The sequence below is a fragment of the Strongylocentrotus purpuratus genome, unplaced genomic scaffold (assembly GCF_000002235.5).
Source record: "Strongylocentrotus purpuratus isolate Spur 01 unplaced genomic scaffold, Spur_5.0 spur5_scaffold_20, whole genome shotgun sequence".
NCBI lineage: Eukaryota > Metazoa > Echinodermata > Echinoidea > Camarodonta > Strongylocentrotidae > Strongylocentrotus > Strongylocentrotus purpuratus.
In genome coordinates this window covers 48,927,616-48,945,626 of record NW_022145606.1, presented here as the reverse complement: position 1 = coordinate 48,945,626, position 18,011 = coordinate 48,927,616, and the positions used below count along the sequence as shown (strand labels likewise).

The window sequence follows — 18,011 nt, the reverse complement described above, 5'->3', positions numbered from 1 at the left end:
CATGCCGATGCTCTACAGTTGCCACATGCAGCTGAACATTTTATGTCATGCTTGTTACATGTACACTTCAGACTGCTGCAGTCTGTCTGGCAGTTGCATCGGATAATCTTGAGGAGCTCTTCCGGAGCTGGTGGCACTACAGTCTGTCTGCACGGGCTCGAGTCATCCCATGCTTTCCCGCTCATCAGCTGCAATGCCTTTCCACTGCTGGACCTAGCAGTCGACACGAAGGCTATGGTGCTTCGCGGCTGCTGATGTGATCGGTAGACTTTGGGGTTGCACATAGGAAGTGCAGGAGGCAACCTTCTGGCAGAACCACTTATGTCACACCACGTTGAGTGACTATGCGGGCTTCTTATTGTACAGACATGCCAGAGCTTTCTCTCCTGCTTCCACAACATCATCGATCGGTGGACGCTGCCGGTCTGTCAAACACCTGGCTTGTTGAGGAAGCTCCCTTGCCATACCAATGTCAATGGCATACATGCGGGAAGTAGTATCGCATCCCAGGAGAGTGTGCATGAAGAAAATGCGCTGTGAAACATCTGGGCCTAACTGCTGTATGACAGACCTCATGTTCCAGACACGCGGTATCTTCACTCTTCTTTGGCTCGGGTTGGAAGAACAGGTCACATGACTCGAGGTTGGTGTGGTAGATGAGCAGGATGAGTAGATATGTGTCATCTCCGATCAGCACAGTATCAGTGGTGGCTGCAGACTTCACTGCCTTGTGCACTATGAGAAGATCAGCGTCACCTGCAGCATATGATGTGTCTGGCAGTTATGTGCCCGTAATTTGGGGCTGAGCATGTTGATGAAGTGCTGCTTGTTTGCCAAGAATTGTTCTTTCTTCATTGTGGCCTGCATAATGTCACCGTTGCCCCAGCATTCCCTCTCGTACGTCTTTGATGTGTTGTGTCCTTTGGTGATGTACCTTCATAGTAATCAAAGACGACTGCTGATGACCTTGACCTTCCTCTTGAATGTGTAGTCAGCAGCAATTCGTCCATTCATGTTGGTCAGGATTGCTGTTCCAACATTGCTTGGAAAATTGCAATACTGTGAGGTAAATAATGTTGAACTGGCTTGATTTGAGGATTACTTGATGAATGGAAGCCAGAGAACTGGCATAGGGGAAAATAGATCTGAATGGGGTCGAGTAAAGTCAGGGGTCCCTCAGGTATCTATCATAGGTCCCCTTCCCTTTACTATCATGGTCAACGATCTCCCTCAAGTTATAACTAAATCTCAAATCATGCTTTATGCTGTTGATGCAACAGTTTTCTGCAGTAGCAGAAGCCCGCTAGAAATTGAGAGTATCCTAAACTCAGAACTCAAAAAGATACAAGACTGGGTACAGACGAACAAATTACTATAAATCTGGTTAAAACACAGCTCATGCTCTTTGGATCATCACATAAACTAGCTCTTCTCTCAAAACAAATAAAATTATTTTTCGACGATCAACAACTTTTTCAAGTATATACCTACATATATCTGGGTGTCTGGTTAGACCCAACTTTCAGTTGGAAAGAGCATGTTAGACATACAAGCAAGAAGATTCCATTAAGGATAGCACTTTTACGTCGCGCTAAAAGATGTGTTTGCATCTAGACAGTTTGAAGGTACTTGCGAACTCATTAATATTGCCTCTGTTTGATTACTGCTCCACTGATTGGTCAACCTGTCCACACAATACAAAAGTCATATTTATAAACCAACATAAAAGGATGGCCAGAATTGTTCTTGGGGAAAATCAACTCACACCAAAAGTTCAAGTCTCGCCTCACTCAATCTCTCTCTCTCTCTCTCTCTCTCTCTATTTCTATCTCTCTCTATCTCTCTCTATCTCTTTTTTTGTTGTCACAATACAATTGGATAAAATAATGCACGTGCCTTTATGCACCCTCCTCCCTTTGGAGCTACGTCACTGACTTTATCTAGTTTATCCCAAAGAGTGTGTCTTACCATAAAAACACCCTGGAAACTAGGATGAAGAAAATAATACTTCTCATAGCTACCTTTTTCCATGTTTGTAATTTGCTGGTCGACTTACAATAGTGATGAAGAAAACGAGCTAAGTTCAACATGTATTTTAGTCATGTACATAATGATGATGACAAACGTTGGTTTATATACATACGGTAGCATCAAGAGTATTGTAGTTCTCTTCATCAGGCCCCTACAATACTATTATTATGCCTCAGGTTTATTTTTTAAAGGTTTTTGTATTAAATGTCTTAAAATCATCGTTTAACCATGTTAGATATGAGATGCAGCGCCCTCCGTGTCATCAGTGATTTTGAAATGTTTTAATATAGAAGCCCTAAAAAATGAGCTTAAAGATAAACTTGACTTCTGGTAATGCGATTGCATTGTGAAAAAAAGGTGTGGAATGGATCAGAAAAGTTGATTATATAGCATGTAAGTAATGGTGTGTAATGCAAGGTTCTGGAGTCATCAAAATCATCATAAATTTGGCAGAGTCTTGGTAAAGTAACGATCACTTACACAGAAAGATGTATATGGGGCAACACACATGGTATCGGGGCGAGTACTACCCTGATTTCCATATCTTTCTATGCTCATTACTCAGCCAGTATACATTTTCTTCCAAAATTGTTTGGCACATGACATTTATTTGTAATCTTGAACATTCAGTGTAACTTCCGTTAGATTCTGTGAGAATTCATTTTCTTTTTTTACCAGAACTCAAGTTTATCTTTAAAATGATCATGAAGTGCCTCAAAAAAGTAAAACAAATCGTTTCCCCAATGGACTGTACTGTTAGGAAAACCGTTAGGAAAACCCGAAATTTGATTTTGATTTCCAATCATAAATATATTGATTCAGACATGAGATCGGCTTGTAATAGTCATGGGTTTCCTGAGTGACCTAAAGGTTTATAATTATCATTGCACCATGAGCTAAATCCAGAATTTGGTTTCAGAATCTGAGACAAAGTTACCGAATCTTTTAACAATATTTTATGAATTATTATATTCAAGTATACCCTAATTTGCATCATTCCCAAAATGTATTTGGTTATTTGGTACAGAATGAATAACATGTACAAATAAAATGTTAACATTAAAGGTAAAGCAATCTCAGCAACATTCCTAGCTGAATTTTAGCAGCAATCGTTCACCATTTAATAAAACCATGACGTGGCAATTTATTTTTTTCAGGTAGTACTCATACTAATTCATTTTACAGTTGGGTCCGCTTGGTTGATTCCACTGTTCCGAGTGCACGTTCATCGTCGCTATACTATTTGAATATTTTGATGACAATAAACATTGCGGTACTATTCATTAGAAACCGTCCCATGGTTGTCGCATGGCAGATAAAAGTACCAGTACAATGCTTTAAATGATAGGGACTTTTAGATTCTGCACGACGAGAACGTGGACTGCCCTTTTAAGGCACTGGCAGTAACGTCACATTGCCTTAAAAGGGCAGTCCGCATAATCTAAAAGTCCCTACTATGACAGATAGCTGAATCTTAACCGCGGGCCATACCGCAAACCTCCCTCCCGTATCTCTCTCTCTCTCTCTCTCTCTCTCTCTCGCAATAAATTCGAATTCGTCTGGTTTGAGCTAGGATGGCGCCATTCATTTCTGATCTGTTGGTACCAATGGGAGCTTTACACAAATTAATTGTACGGATATGGGGTGAAGTATTTTGTGGCATTTTTAAAAAATTCTTTCGTATCATTTATCAAGTATTCGAGAGCCCATATTTCAGAATTATAAAGAGGTATTGGTTTTATACAGTTATTGAAAAGTTTTAGGTTGGGTAATAACGATATTTGGTCTATGGGGGAAATGTTTCGTTGTCTAAATAGGGCGGCTTTTCGATTTGTTTATTAGGTCTTTTATAGCGTAAACGTGCCTCATTCTTTGAAAATATTTCCTAAATATTTGTTTTCCTTACTTGTTTCTTTGTCGGTGCTATCAAATAAAAACACCTTTCTATTCAACATTCTTCCTGTCTTATTAAACAAATTTGATTTGTTTTTCCTGTTTTAATGTGTTTAATATTAAAGTGATTTAATGCTTTTTAAAGTCCAAACCCCGTTTCAGATACAAAATACATTCATTTTGTTTAATTAATTTTGTGACAATGAATCTATAGTATCTTAATACACAACTACCGAAGTGGGGAAAGATTGGGTTATTTTGTTTTGCAGTAAAACAGAAAGTCGTGCATCTGCGTATATATTTTTGATAATAACGTAGAATGGACTAGTTATATTATGAGTATTTTTTTTTAAGAGAAGAGCGTTTCTGTTCAAAAAATCAAACGCTTTAAAGAAGTCCACAAAGCACACGTACACATATTTCTTATTTTTAAACATTTATCTACCGTTTTTTTTTTTGGAGTGAATAAATGTTCACTAGTCCTGCAACCTTTTTCTAAACTTATCTGATCAGCGGTCATTATGTTGTTTTCTTAAAAGTATGTTTGAAATGTATTGTAGAGTATTCTTGAACAAAAAATTTGCAAAGGAGCTTGTTAGGGTTATCCCTAAATAATTGGAGGGGTCCTTACCGTCTCCTTCTTTGGGTATTGGTTTTATGAGATTAATTATAAATAGAGCCCGATTTCCTTCTTCTGAGAGTATTAATCGCATGCAAGACTTCTTTCACTGTGAAAGTAGAATTAAGTTGTTGTGTATCCAAGCTTGTTTGTTTTGAGTCTTTTTCAGTATCAAATTTAAGTTTGTAATCTGTATTCATTAGTTTTTTTAGATGAACGTACCATTATTTCGCTGTAATATCAATGGACGCATTATCTGTGTATTTTTCTTTTATTCTGTCTACAAGTTTCCCAAAAGATGGAAAGTCTCTGTTATCTAGCGAGAGTAATTTATCACGGGCATGTTTTTTTGTGTACGCTCTGTGGTTATTATTTGTTATTCTCCGAAGGAATTTTTGTTCGCATGAACTTTTTAGCCATAATACGTTTTTATCAGTTATCAAAATCAATTGTAGCTTGAATCTATATATCGAATAAAACAATGATTTTGTCCCTTTTTCTTGACCTTAAATCTCACCTTTTGTTTTACGAAATCGCCAGCAGCGACCTTTGCGTATAGGTGTCGACTGTTTTGTTTATTCTTCTTTTGTTATCCCTTTTTTGTTTAATTCATTTAATAAGATTTTTGACAAATCTAAATTGATTTGTTCAACATTTTTGTTTGTTTAATTTTGTTAAGAATCGACCTTCAAACGTTCGGGTGCATTTGCATGGCTGTATGTCATGTAATTCCCTATCGGCATAGGCAAATACAAATGATTGAAGGGTCAACGTCATTTGGCAATGATCGGATAATGGAGGGAAGAACTATCCAAATTCAATAAATAAAGCATTATTTACTAGTGAGGCACTACATACACAGTAATCATCGATTGAGATACCTCTTGTATTATAGAGAGTTGCTGTTTCCATTGTCTAACCGAATAATCTTCAGAGTTGAGCAGTTATGTGGATAGATCCAGATTTTGTTTTCCGTAATTAGTAGTGACTTGCTGTATCGACAAGTTTCGACGTTGAGGGGGTTGTCTCTGAAATGTAAGCATTATGTAGAGAGTGTACTAATGGATCAAATTAATCAAGTCTGATGTAGTCACATTTATCTTGATTATAGGGGACATTGAGGTATCCCATAATAATAACTGTTCCTTTTGCGTTGCATATTTATTTCTTTTATTTCGAGGTTTCCCAATATCTCTATATTTATTCCAGTTCTCAATGTGTGTGATGAATTAACAGTTTGAAATGTATATATTAGGCATTTCTGAAGCCGAAAATGTATGACTGAGCTTTAGCCACATAATATTCACTGCAGCAGGGGCGTAAATCCCGGGGGGATGGGGGCTGCATCCCCCCTGGCTTGAAGTAGGGGGGGATGGCCTGTACAATCATCCCCCCTAATATTACCCAAAAAAAGAGAGGAAAAAAAAAAGGAAGAAGAAGAAAAAAAAAATGTGATTGTTTCAATTTCAGCATAATGCATTAGAAATGAGTTCTTTTTTATGTATGTATAACTGTATAGCCTACACGTATACAGTATGTCACTATCATTAAGAATAGTTGCGCGACGTGCTCGAACAAGCACTTTATAAACTTCAGAATAATAAGAATCCCACTATATACACAAAATGCTTTGGGCCGCGCCCCGGCCGGCCACGCAGTCTTCTGCATATTGCACCGCATGCATGCTCCGCTCTCTCGCGCTAGCAATGCAGAATTTTTTTTCCCGCCCGCGCGATCTAGGGGAGGCAGGATGACAGTAGGTTACCGTGACGCAGGGGCGTAAATCCCCGGGAGGGGGTGGGGATGCATCCCCCTGGCTCGAAGGAGGGCGGAATGGCCTGTACAAATATCCCCCCCCCCCTGAGATTTCCAGAAAAAGAGAGGAAAAAAAAGGAAGCAGAAGAAGAAGAAAAAAGGGATTGTTTCAATTTCAGCATAATGCATGAGAAATGTGTTATTTTTTGAATGTATGTATAACTGTATAGCCTACACGTATACAGTATGTCACGATTATTAAGAGTAGTTGTGCGACGTGCGCGAACAAGCACTTCATAAATTTCAGAATAGTTTTTCGTTATTTTGAAAGGTATTATTATAGCCCAGACGTAAAGTGCGCCAGCGCGCGAGCGCTTAAAAAGTGCAATCATGTACAATAGATGCCCGACCCCCCCCCCCATTAAGTGTTATTTAGGGTACGCGTATGCTCGTTCCCTCCCTCTGAGAGCACGCCCCCCCCCCGCCCCACCCTATCTCAGGACTGCCAACATTTCTGAATCCCCCTTTCGCCGGCTTTTCGCTGGCTTTTCCTGCCTTGGAGACCCACCCCCCCCCCCCCGAATCCGGAACACTGCTAAATGTACCACACCCCCCCCCCCCACAAAAAAACAAAACAAAACAAATCAGGTGAGCTCTAGTCGATCGAGGGGGACTAGGGGCCGATGTTTTTACTTTTTAAAAATGAAATAATCCTGAATGAGCTTTCAACATTTCACCTTTTAACATTTCTCAGGATTCCAAAGAGAGAGAGAAAAAAAAGCACCCCCTTTTTAAAGAAACTAAGAGTCGAGAACGGTACAACGAATCGTCTTCTTTCTCTAATGATTTAATGAAAAGTAAAAGCTTCCTGGGGGAAGGGAAAAACTGAATTCAGATGAGGATCAAAAGTCGAGAACAGTACAACGAATCGTCTTCTTTCTCTAATTATTTAATGAAACGTAAAAGCTTCCTCGCTTCCCGAGGGAGGGTGGAGGGGGGGGGGGAAGGAAAACTGAATTCAGATGAGGATTAAAAGTCAAGATCGGTACAACAAATCGTCTTCTTTCTCTAATGATTTAATGAAACGGAAAAGCTTCAGCACTTCGCGCGGGAGGTGGGTAAGGGAAAAAACTGAATTCAGATGAGGATTATTTTCGAGAACGGTACAACGAATCGTTTTCTTTTTCTAATAATTTAATGAAACTTCAAAACTTCGACGCTTTACGTAGGAGGGAGGGGGACATCGCCACTCCCTGCCCCCCTAAGAAATCCTTGATCTGTGTATATATGCATGTACATGTATAAATTTATGTACATGTGTTTGGGTATATGTGTGTGTTTGTTGTTTGTTCGTCTGTGTGTGTATGCGTGCGTGTGTGTGTGCGTGTGTGTGTGTGTGTGTGTGTGTTGTGTGTTGTGTGTTTGTGCGTGCGCGAACGGGCGCGCTTGCTTAAATTAGTGTGGGCGAGTGCTCGTGCTAGTATGTGATGGCTATCGCCGATCCTCCCCCCCCCCCCTCCCCCACTCCTCGGTACGGATTTACGCCCCTGCACTGCAGGTTCTTTCAATAATGGTAGTTCCCTTTACAAGAGGTTGTTTAACGAGGACTCCTAATCCTCATCTCAGTCTGCTACATGTAGCTTCGTTTGATCAACGTACTATTTATATAGAGGAGGCGCGATGGCTCAGTCGGTAGAGCAGTGGTTTCGTTTTCCGGTGACCCGGGTTCAAAACCAAGTCGATGCGCTAGTGCCCTTTGGTAAGGCATTAATCATCATTAACAGGTCCCTCGGAGAGGACCTAAAGCCGTCAGCCGTCTGGTTGCTTACTAACAAGTATTTATGTTTTTTAACAGTCAGGTAAAATAACACCAACATCATATCGTTTATATGAGATGTGTTCACTATAAATGCGTCTCACTTATATTTGAAATACAATATATGTGATAAGTTTCTCCCCAAATATAGGAACACCCAGTTTACATTGTCTTGTTCCGTTCAGTCTTTCAAAAAGTCCATTTATATTCCATGAGCTTATGGATATTTGCTTAGATAATTTGGGTCGGGTAGGGTATGGTGCCAGGATTTCCATTGTCTATTCAAATAAGGTTGGAAACATGTACTTGCCCCCCCCCTACACCACTAATTAACAACATTGTATAGCTTATTCCAGACAGTAATTACTACATTAACCAAAATAATTAAATGAAGAAAAGAACAAAGATGATAAAGTAAACAGTACGTATAGCTATGTAATGAAGAAACAAATGGTGATTATTTGGGGCAGAATTTAGAGCAATCTCTTTTTTGAAAACCAATAACTCCAGCTGAAGTCAAGTTTTGCTAATTGATACCAAAAGGCTTGAAGTCACAATAACATTCCAGTGCATTTTTTGTACAGATAGTGCTCCCTATACTTAATAGTTACTGGCCAATATATTAAACAGGTCATGAGAAGCTGGCAAGGTTTCTTAATTTCAGCAACAGTCGTTCCCCATTTTGATTCTCTACATGTAATACAACCATGACGTGGCAATTCTCTCTTTCAGCTATATATGACTCATAATAATTCTTGTCACGTTTGATTCCGCTCTGTTGATTCCCCTGTTCGGTGGGTTTAGCAGATAGAGAGAGGGAGAGAGAAATAAAAGAATATTTTCAAAGCGATGTATTATTATCATTTGTTCATCGTTTTTTAAATGCTATTTGAATATGTTGATGGCGATACACGACATTGTGGCACTATTTGCATGTACCGTCACATGGCAATCTCCCTCTCTCTCTCTCTCTCTCTATGTCTGAATACGAATCAATGACACATGCTCCGCCGACGATTGCTCCGCCGACAAATGCTACGCAGAAAGCGACCATTGCTACGCGACATTTGCTCCGCGACATTTGCTCCGACGTCAATTGCTCCGCCGACATTTGCTTCGACGACATTTGCTCCGCCGGCATTTGCTCCGCCGACATTGCTCCGCTGACAATTGCTCCGCCGACAGCTCCTCTGACAGCTCCGCCCCAAAAGTGCCCTGTAAAATTCCGCCGACGTAGCAGGAGTGCCTCGTAATCGACAAATGCTCCCTTATACAGCGGAAAAAAAAAGATAGGCAGAAAGGAAAAGAAAAGAAAAGAAAAAAAAAAAAAAAAAAGATAAGGACAAGAAAACATGGAAAAGAAAAGGTCAAGAGAAGAAAAAGAAAAAGGTAAAGACAAGGGAAAAGGGATACAAAATAGAATATAGGAAGATTTAATTTCCATATTTTTGCGTTGGCCTATAACTTTGTGTCGGGACGGTGTCGATATAATTAATGACGGTAAATCCGCGACACATCAGGGAAAATGAGAAATGAAATGGAGTATTAAATATGAAAAGAAAGGAAGAAAAATTGCTTGATCGCTACGCTATAGCTTATACATTTTGTGATTCAGTGATCAGGGGCGGATATGGCGCGCCATTTGACCAATAACTCAGATAAACACTGTTTATCGCCGAAAAACATTGTTTATCGAGCGATAAAAACAGTTTATCGAAAGAAACTATGTTTATCTGAAATATTGGTCAAACGGCGCGGCGATAAACTCTGTAAACTCTGTATTTAGTTACTTTAAATGAGAAGAACATGTGACGGAGGTTATGATATATAATTTGTTTTAAAGAGAAGAGCGTGGCAAAACAACTTGGCTTGGCATGAATTGTGATTTTGTACGCAATTTGTAAAAGTCTCTCATTGCGTACACCTGTACGTTCTTTAATAAACAAAAGGAAAAACGATTGCCTTGACATTCTTTAAAGTTTAAAAAGGGCAAAGGAATTTAAGGATGATATTTGTTTGGTTGGAAGATGCCTCTTTTAGCAAAATTAGTAGACTGATAGTTTAAAGGAGCTATTAAACGTTTGAGCGTGAAAAGAAAATATAAATTAAGTTACCAAGATTTAACAATAGAAGGGGAACTTTATATCAATAAAAATAAGCACGTTCATATTGTTAAATGCGGAGCAATTCATTCCTATGAAATTTGGCATCGTGGCCCCCTGCCCCGGCTAACAGGAAGGGTACCTGTTAGTACACATATACCCAAAAATTTCGAAGCCTCCTCCCTCGCACACACACTGAGAGCGATGACTGCAGACCTGCCGTATCAACAAACAGAGTTGACAAAAGACTTAACTCCATTTTGTTGCCAATCAGCCGTGCGAAAGACTTCATGCATGGCTGATTGTCAACGAAACGGAGTCAATTATGCATGTCGTTATGGCAGGCACCCAGTGAAAACGAATTTGTTTGATAAAATTATGGAAATGCAAGCACTACTTTAAACAAACAGAACTTTGTCATTCCTTGCTCATTTTTCCTGATTGAGTTGTCATATGAGAGGCCAGAACCTCAACTTTATAGAAATGTGATTTTCTCTTTGAAATTCAGATACCGTCCGCCAAATGACTTTTGTTTTCTCTCATCAAATTCATTGTAATCACTCATGCGTAAAATGAAAGAGGAGGATCTAAGCTGTCCAAATATGTGTCATTTAGTAATCATAATGTGACTAAGTTATGATAGAACATCGATAATTCTCCGTTTCGTTTTTTTTTATGGGACGCACTGTATACAGCATTTATTTACTTTCCATTATAACAAAAGCTATATTTATAATAAGTTTCTTAATCTTTTCTTTTGTTTATTTTCCCCATAGGTATGGCGGCTCATGAAGGTATTGCCGATGATCTTCTCTCCAAGCTGGCTGAAGACATCGAGACGGGTGAGCAGATGGAGGCCTTAGGACGAACACTCGGATTCAGGGTCGAAGACATCAATATATACACGGAGACCAATAGGATAGAAGGACGGGTGACTTCTAAGGGAACACGTGACATGCTGTTTGACTGGAGACAGACCGTGGAGCCTTGCGACCAGCACCTCAGACTGGAACAAGCTCTCATTGACGCTAAGCTAGTAATGCTTGCTGATTCACATCTCAAGGGGACACTAAGGGATCCAGGTGGGTTTATCAGTGCTAGGTTCCTAACAATCACTTCCTTCACCCATTAATTGTTTTAAGAACGTAACATTTAGGGCAATATCCATTAATTCCTTTGGTAGTGAGCCTCCGGGTACTGACTAGGCATTGGCACTAAATTTCAAGATGATATATGACAGGGTAGGCCTAGTATTATTTCACCCGGCGTGCCTCTTTCTCCCTCAATTTTTGCTTGAAAAAGTCCTTTAATAAAAAGGAAAAAATATACCAAAGATTTTCAATATCGATTTGGAGAGAAAGTTTTCCTGACAAATAAGTGCGTTTCTAAGCCTTTACTCATGGCAAAGAGGCAAATCGTCGGAATTCATGTACATTGTCTTTCAACGATAACCCCCCCCCCCTAAACCCTTGCGAAGGGGTGATATATCATGTGAGTATAATAATATATTTGGTGTTATATATGCTTGTATCATTACAGGTATATACAGTAAGAAGATCTCGGCATCATTAACTGTTCAGCGATGTCGCGAAAAGTTGGAGAAAAAGTACCGACATCAATTGTGCAAAATTCAAATGAAACCGTGGGATCAAAGTGATTATGCTGAGTTCAAAGATATGCACACGGTTGTCACAATGGTGAAGAAGGATGCTCGTGGACAAGATACGACAAAGAAGGAAATACTCCAGGGTTCAGTTGCTGAAATATTTTCAACGAAAGTAAACGGAGAACTGCCAGCTCGAATCCTCATTTCGGCCCCGGCTGGACGAGGAAAGACCACGGCTGTCGCCAAGATGGCTTATGACTGGGTTCACAGAGAAAAGGGGTCAGCATTAGAACACCTGCCACTTCTGTTTGTTGTGAAATTCCGAAACACAACGCAGCTTACATCGATCGGAGAAGCCATCAAATCCCAGCTTTTGAGTGATGTTGATGATCTGACACCAGAGGGTCTGGAGAGTTTCATTAGAGAGAATCAGGGAATCTGTCACATCATACTAGACGGGCTAGATGAGTATGCCGGTATTTCTTCTTCAAACCGGAGCTTAGGGAGCAACATTGTCAGTGTCATCCGCTGGGAGGAATTTCCAGAGTGTAGAGTCCTTATAACAACGCGCCCTCACCTCGAGAACTTCTTCAATCAAGCGGAGCTTCCAAGGGTATACACTAAGATGTGGGTCGAAGGATTCTCGCAAGAGAGCTCACGAGAGTACATCGACAAGTTCTTTGCTTCGACTTCGAATCCTTGTCGCGGACATGGTCTGAAGGTTTACCTTGATGACCAACCACTGATTAATGAACTTGTTAAAACGCCTTTATTTTGTCTCATGGTCTGTCACTTATGGAGCAAAGAGCGTTTGAACACTGAAACTACAACGCAAACAGAATTATTAGACAGCGTGAATGTTTTTCTGATGCACCATGCCAATGCCCGAGCAAAATCAAAAGACAAAATAACAAAAGGAGAACTAATCAAAATCATTCGGAAACTGGGTAAGGTTGCTCTAGCTGGTCTAATCGACGACTCTAAAAAACTAGTCTTCACGCCCCATGATTTCCGAAGAGTTCCCGCTATCCTTGATAGGGCATGTGAGCTTGGGATTTTATCTAAGACGACGATTCCAACGACAATGCTCCCACTATCCCACAATACCACATCCACGACCATTGAGTTTTATCATAAACTCGTTCAGGAACACTCCGCTGGGAAATACCTTGCTGCTAAAACGAAGAAATATATGTTACGACTGAAGAGTTCTAAGTTAGACAGACTGCTGCGAAACATCAACGCAAACATCGGTGACTATGAGAATCTCATCCGATTTGCTGCTGGCACAGATAACAGCCTTTGCATACGAATAATGCAGATGCTCCTTAACAACTTCGGTTTGGATAAGAGCGAGCGATATCGAATTCTCCTTGACTGTTCATCAGAGACCAAGGGTACTCAACAAAAAGTGTCTTCGTTGGTTCAAAGATGTGTGAATGCAGAGAGTATTGTTCTAAAGTCACCGACTGTCTACACCGTCGTTGGGATGCAAAATCTTCCAAAGCAACTTAAACTTCAGGTATGCACGTTTTCATTTGACAAAATAACAATAATAATTTCATACAGATTGATTAAATTTTCATCCCTCTGCTATAACTATAAGTCGAAGGGGTAAGATTGATTTAATAGATTAATGATTATTAATTGACGGCATCTTCATAAAAATTAATGCAAGATAAAATGATCAAGACGTATAATTCATTATCATAATTTTCCATCTTTGCCCAATTACGACCTTGATCAAGGTACTGCATTCCAGAAACGAGAAAAATAATGCAAAAATAATACTAAGTCCTATTCATATAGGGAAATTGAAGAGACTAAGTCAACAATAGCAAGTAGCCTATGTAAAACATATGATCTGTAGATTTCACATGGAAGAAAAGGATCTATAACTTAGGAATGTAAAGAAGTAGAGAAGGGAGCTTTCTTTACTTAAGCGAATAATATTATCAGATAAGATCAGGCCGCAGTCTCGTTTGCTTGAATGATTACCACCGAAACAAGACACTAGATAGTTCATAATCTGGCCGATTTAATTGAAAGGGTGTATTTCTCTATGGGTGTACTAGTTCATTGATAACGCCATCTTTATAGGCAGCTCGAAGTGTGTGTAGTATAGAGATGAAATATAAGAACTGTCCCAGCTTCTGAAATAGATATCTTCATCAAATTTTCGATGTTCTGACTATTTGTCTCTATCTCTTTCTTTCTTCACCCTCTCTCTCTCTCTCTCTCTCTATATATATATATATTTATATATATGAACATCAGGTAAGGGCAGTAAAGCTTGAGGGGTCTACTTTATCCACCGACGTGACGATTAGACTATGGTCCTGCCTCAAAGCCTTTCCGATGCTACGTACTCTCTTCATCTCAGACTCGTCTCTCTCTTTCCCTCCATCTCCTCCGGAGCTTCGATCAGTCACAAAACTATTAGCTGAGAGAGTGACGTCACAAAGCTATGAAGATATTCTCTCATTGCTTCCTGGCTTGGAAGAGATCGATATCACTATCGGAGATGCAAGGATAGAAGACATATCTCAGATCCAGACTAGTCTACGTCGACATCTGACAGGACAATATCTCACACACATCGACCTTTCTTCTCTCCAATCAGAGGAGAATGTATCAAGGAAGGAAGGACTTGGTCTCCGTATCACAGAATGTCAGGCGATGTTGTCCGGAATACTTTTCGGACCCGAGAATGCAGTGATCGATCTTGTCCAGTCTTCAATGCGTTTAATGTCAGCAAGTCTGTTTATAGAACAGTGAGTAACAAGTAATATTGATTATTTGTTCTATTCTTCTATCCACTCATTTGTCAGTCACACACAACTTATACAAACCACGTCTAGAAAGGTACTCTTCAAACAGCAAACAACGCACTGTGGGTGCATATTATGCGCGCAGTCTGTACGTAGACAAGAATTTCTGATGCAGATAAATTATGTACAGTGATGTGCTGTTAAAAAGTAGCTAAGCTTGTCTGCATGTTAGGCGGTGCCGTCCTTCAATCGATTCCGCGTTAAAGCATCGAGTCAAACAAACTCTCTCGGGTCTTTTTTCAGAGATTTCTATTCTTTGCTGGTGCTATGAAAAAAGGAGAAAGTATTACATTATTGGATTTTGTTGTCTACAGAAATAATGCTGTGGATATATTTATTTCATATGTTTGAGATTTGGAAGGATGTTTGCATGACTTATCCTTCATGGATTTTGAAGATGAACCAAAATATTATTTTACAAATAATATATATATTTTTGTTATTCATTTATTTATTTATTTATTTATTTTATTTATTCATTTATTTTATTTTATTTTTTATTTTTATTTATTTATTTATTTTTTTTTTTATTTTTTATTTATTTTTTTTTTTTGGGGGGGGGGGGGGGGAGGAATTTATTTCTGCATTTGTTTCGTATAAAATATAACTGAATGACAAAGAATATATAAATGTAAGGTATAATACAACATAAACAAACAATAATTTCTTAATGTCAAAATGTTTTTTTTTACATAATATATATACATATAATAACGAAACTTAATATTTCCATAACATATAATCATAAATATAAAGTATTATCCGAACTATCATAAGCCTCGACACTAGGTTGACTTCGAAAATTATTATCATGTTTTGTGTACACAATGCCTAGCACTGAAAGTTGAGGGCCATGTATTCACTAAGCGGTATTCGTTGATTTCCAAGTAATCGCCTGTACTTGGTTTTCCAAAGCTTTTGCTGACTGTTTGTTATTGAAGTTGGTATCGATAGATCTTTTATTTCACTTGCTAGGCTCACGTGTTAAACCAGTCGATTAATTACCCCCTGAAGTCGATTAAACTTGGATAAAAGAGTCATTGAGTACCAAAGATGATATTAAAGTTAAGTTAAGGAAAAAGTAATGTAAGGTAATTTTCCCAAAGTTTTGAAGAAGCTGTCAAAACAGGAAATATATTTTGTTGCAATGTTCTAGAAAAAACAAAACGTTAATCATCTGATCTTCGAGAAAAATTGGTAGAATTTGTATAAACAAAAATTAGTTATGTAAGCTCATATTTCCGTGGTAATTACTCAAACAATCTTATGAAATATGATATCAAACTTCCAAATTTAGGACTGCTCTCTGCGAATGGATATAATCTTAAGGAAGAAGAAATGGCTTTCACATCCTTATTTGTCGGATCGAAATATTTAAAACTTTTTACGAAATAATATTCGTATCGTACAAGATTTGGTGTAAAAGATTTAAGGTGAAATAAGACTAGATCTGTCATTATTTGGAAACATTTTGGTCGTAATGTGTTATTCTCAAATGTTTAAAGTGACTTAATGTGTTTTCCCTTTACTCCTTGATCTCTCTTTGAAATGATATAGGTTTTTGGGGTCACTAAACTCTGATGCACGTGCATTGAATGTAAGTATGCTCTAATTGTACATGTCCATATATACGACTTATTTTTCTCTTAATATTTAAGAAAGCAATTCTCACCTCCTGCCGAACAGAAAAAAAGTATCATACACATAACACAGATTTCTACATCAGGTTTTGTTGATGTTGTTTCTTATTCTCCTTTCCTCTCAAAATCATCGATATATATTTCTCTTAAGATATATATTCCTACTTGTAGTTTTTACTCTAAAAAACAATCTTTGTTTAAATGTTGTAAAAATGACGAATCTTCCTTTCTGTATGTCATCATAGATTGAAAATATGACAATCAAGGACTGCCAGCTATCTACTGAGATGACCACAAAGTTGTGGTCCTGTCTCAGATCCTTCACCTCACTGAACCATCTCACCATCTCAGACTCCTCTCTCAATTTCCCTCCATCTCCTCCTGAGCTTCCATCCGTCACAAAGCTATCAGCTGTGCGTGTGACGTCACAAAGCTATGAAGGTCTGCTCTCATCGCTTCCTGGCTTGAGAAATATCGATATCACTATCGATGATGCAGAGAGAGACATACCTCAGATCACGGCTGGTCTTCGTCGGACCGGAGGACAGCAGCTCAAAGACATCAAGCTTATAGCACCGTTATCACTCCCATCAGAGAAGAAGAGTGTATCGAGAGAGATGATGAGAGGACTGGGCCTTCTGATCAGAGAACAAACCAAGAACCTGCAGCGGTTTTGGCTGTATGGAGTGAAGTGCACAGACAAGGAAGAACTTGTTTACCTCATCGAGAGCTGCAGACATGTGAATACGATGTCAGAGCTGTTGTAGGTTCTTTTTCAAATCTTGTATAAAATAGATTAAAATCCTACTAGATGATCCTGTTTAGTTAGTCTGCCGTGAAAAAGCATAATGATACGAATGCTTGAAGGGATGCAAAGGTTAAAACATGGGTGTAACTTCCAAGTGTTTGACTGAAAGTTAGGATGGGTTTTGTTTGATTATCGCTGTCAATTGTTATTTTAGAATTTTAATGTACAATCGCAATGAATAGATTGAATTTGAATACCTGTATTGAAAATCCACAATTTTGATATACAGTTACATGTTTTATTATAAACCGTCGGAAGGTAAAATAATGTAAGTCCATTTTGACTTTAAAAAAAATCATATCCTGATAATATTAATTATCATTATCATAAATTGTCATTATTATTATTATTAATATTATTAGGTCTATTATTATTGTTATTTTGCCACTACTATCATCATTATCATCATTTATTATTATTGCGTTTACTACTGTTAATATCATCATCATGTTATCATTGTCGCTATCTTATTAATTATCATTAGTATCAAATTAAAATATTAAAAAGTTTTGTGCTCTAGCTGCAATGAACCGTTAAAGGCAAACTGTCCTTTTTTAAATCATTCTACATAGTTTTTTTTGGATGCATCGTCTAAAGAACATCAAGTTCCATGAGGTGGCAGGTATGCCCCCCCCCCCCTCCTACCGACGTCAGCTCTTACTCTTCGACTCAGAATTTGTGAATTGTGAAGCTTAAGCAATGCCAAGATAGGGGCAGGGGCGGATCTAGCTTTTTTGCTAAGGGGGGGGGGGTAACCAAAATAATGACGAGCCGCGAAGCGGCGAGCCGATTTTTTCTGGGGTGTTTATTTGAACCCCGTAAGTGATGTTTTCCTGGCATCTATTAACACAATGGAGACCATAAAAAGCAGTGCATGATAACGTCTTGTTTTAAATCAAGTAACAGTTTA

The 18,011-nt window shown here is 38.7% G+C and overlaps 1 protein-coding gene across 1 annotated transcript; it reads left to right on the top strand.

Moving 5' to 3' along the window:
- The first annotated feature begins 868 nt into the window (after positions 1-868).
- On the top strand, positions 869-17,060 carry LOC105439103. The gene is made up of 4 exons (XM_030994030.1): positions 869-941; positions 10,993-11,298; positions 11,756-13,344; positions 16,809-17,060. Exons 1-4 carry the CDS (start codon positions 869-871, stop codon positions 17,058-17,060), a joined length of 2,220 nt encoding a protein of 739 aa, XP_030849890.1.
- The last annotated feature ends 951 nt before the right edge of the window (positions 17,061-18,011 follow it).

What these genes read in the sequence shown, in the direction of transcription:
- LOC105439103 (XM_030994030.1), top strand. Translation starts at nt 869, where the DNA reads ATGTCACCGTTGCCCCAGCATTCCCTCTCGTACGTCTTTGATGTGTTG. An exon ending in TTTGGTGATGTACCTTCATA is followed by an intron (nt 942 to 10,992) that starts GTAATCAAAGAC and finishes TTTTCCCCATAG; the next exon opens with GTATGGCGGCTCATGAAGGT. An exon ending in CAAAGCAACTTAAACTTCAG is followed by an intron (nt 13,345 to 16,808) that starts GTATGCACGTTT and finishes GACATACCTCAG; the next exon opens with ATCACGGCTGGTCTTCGTCG.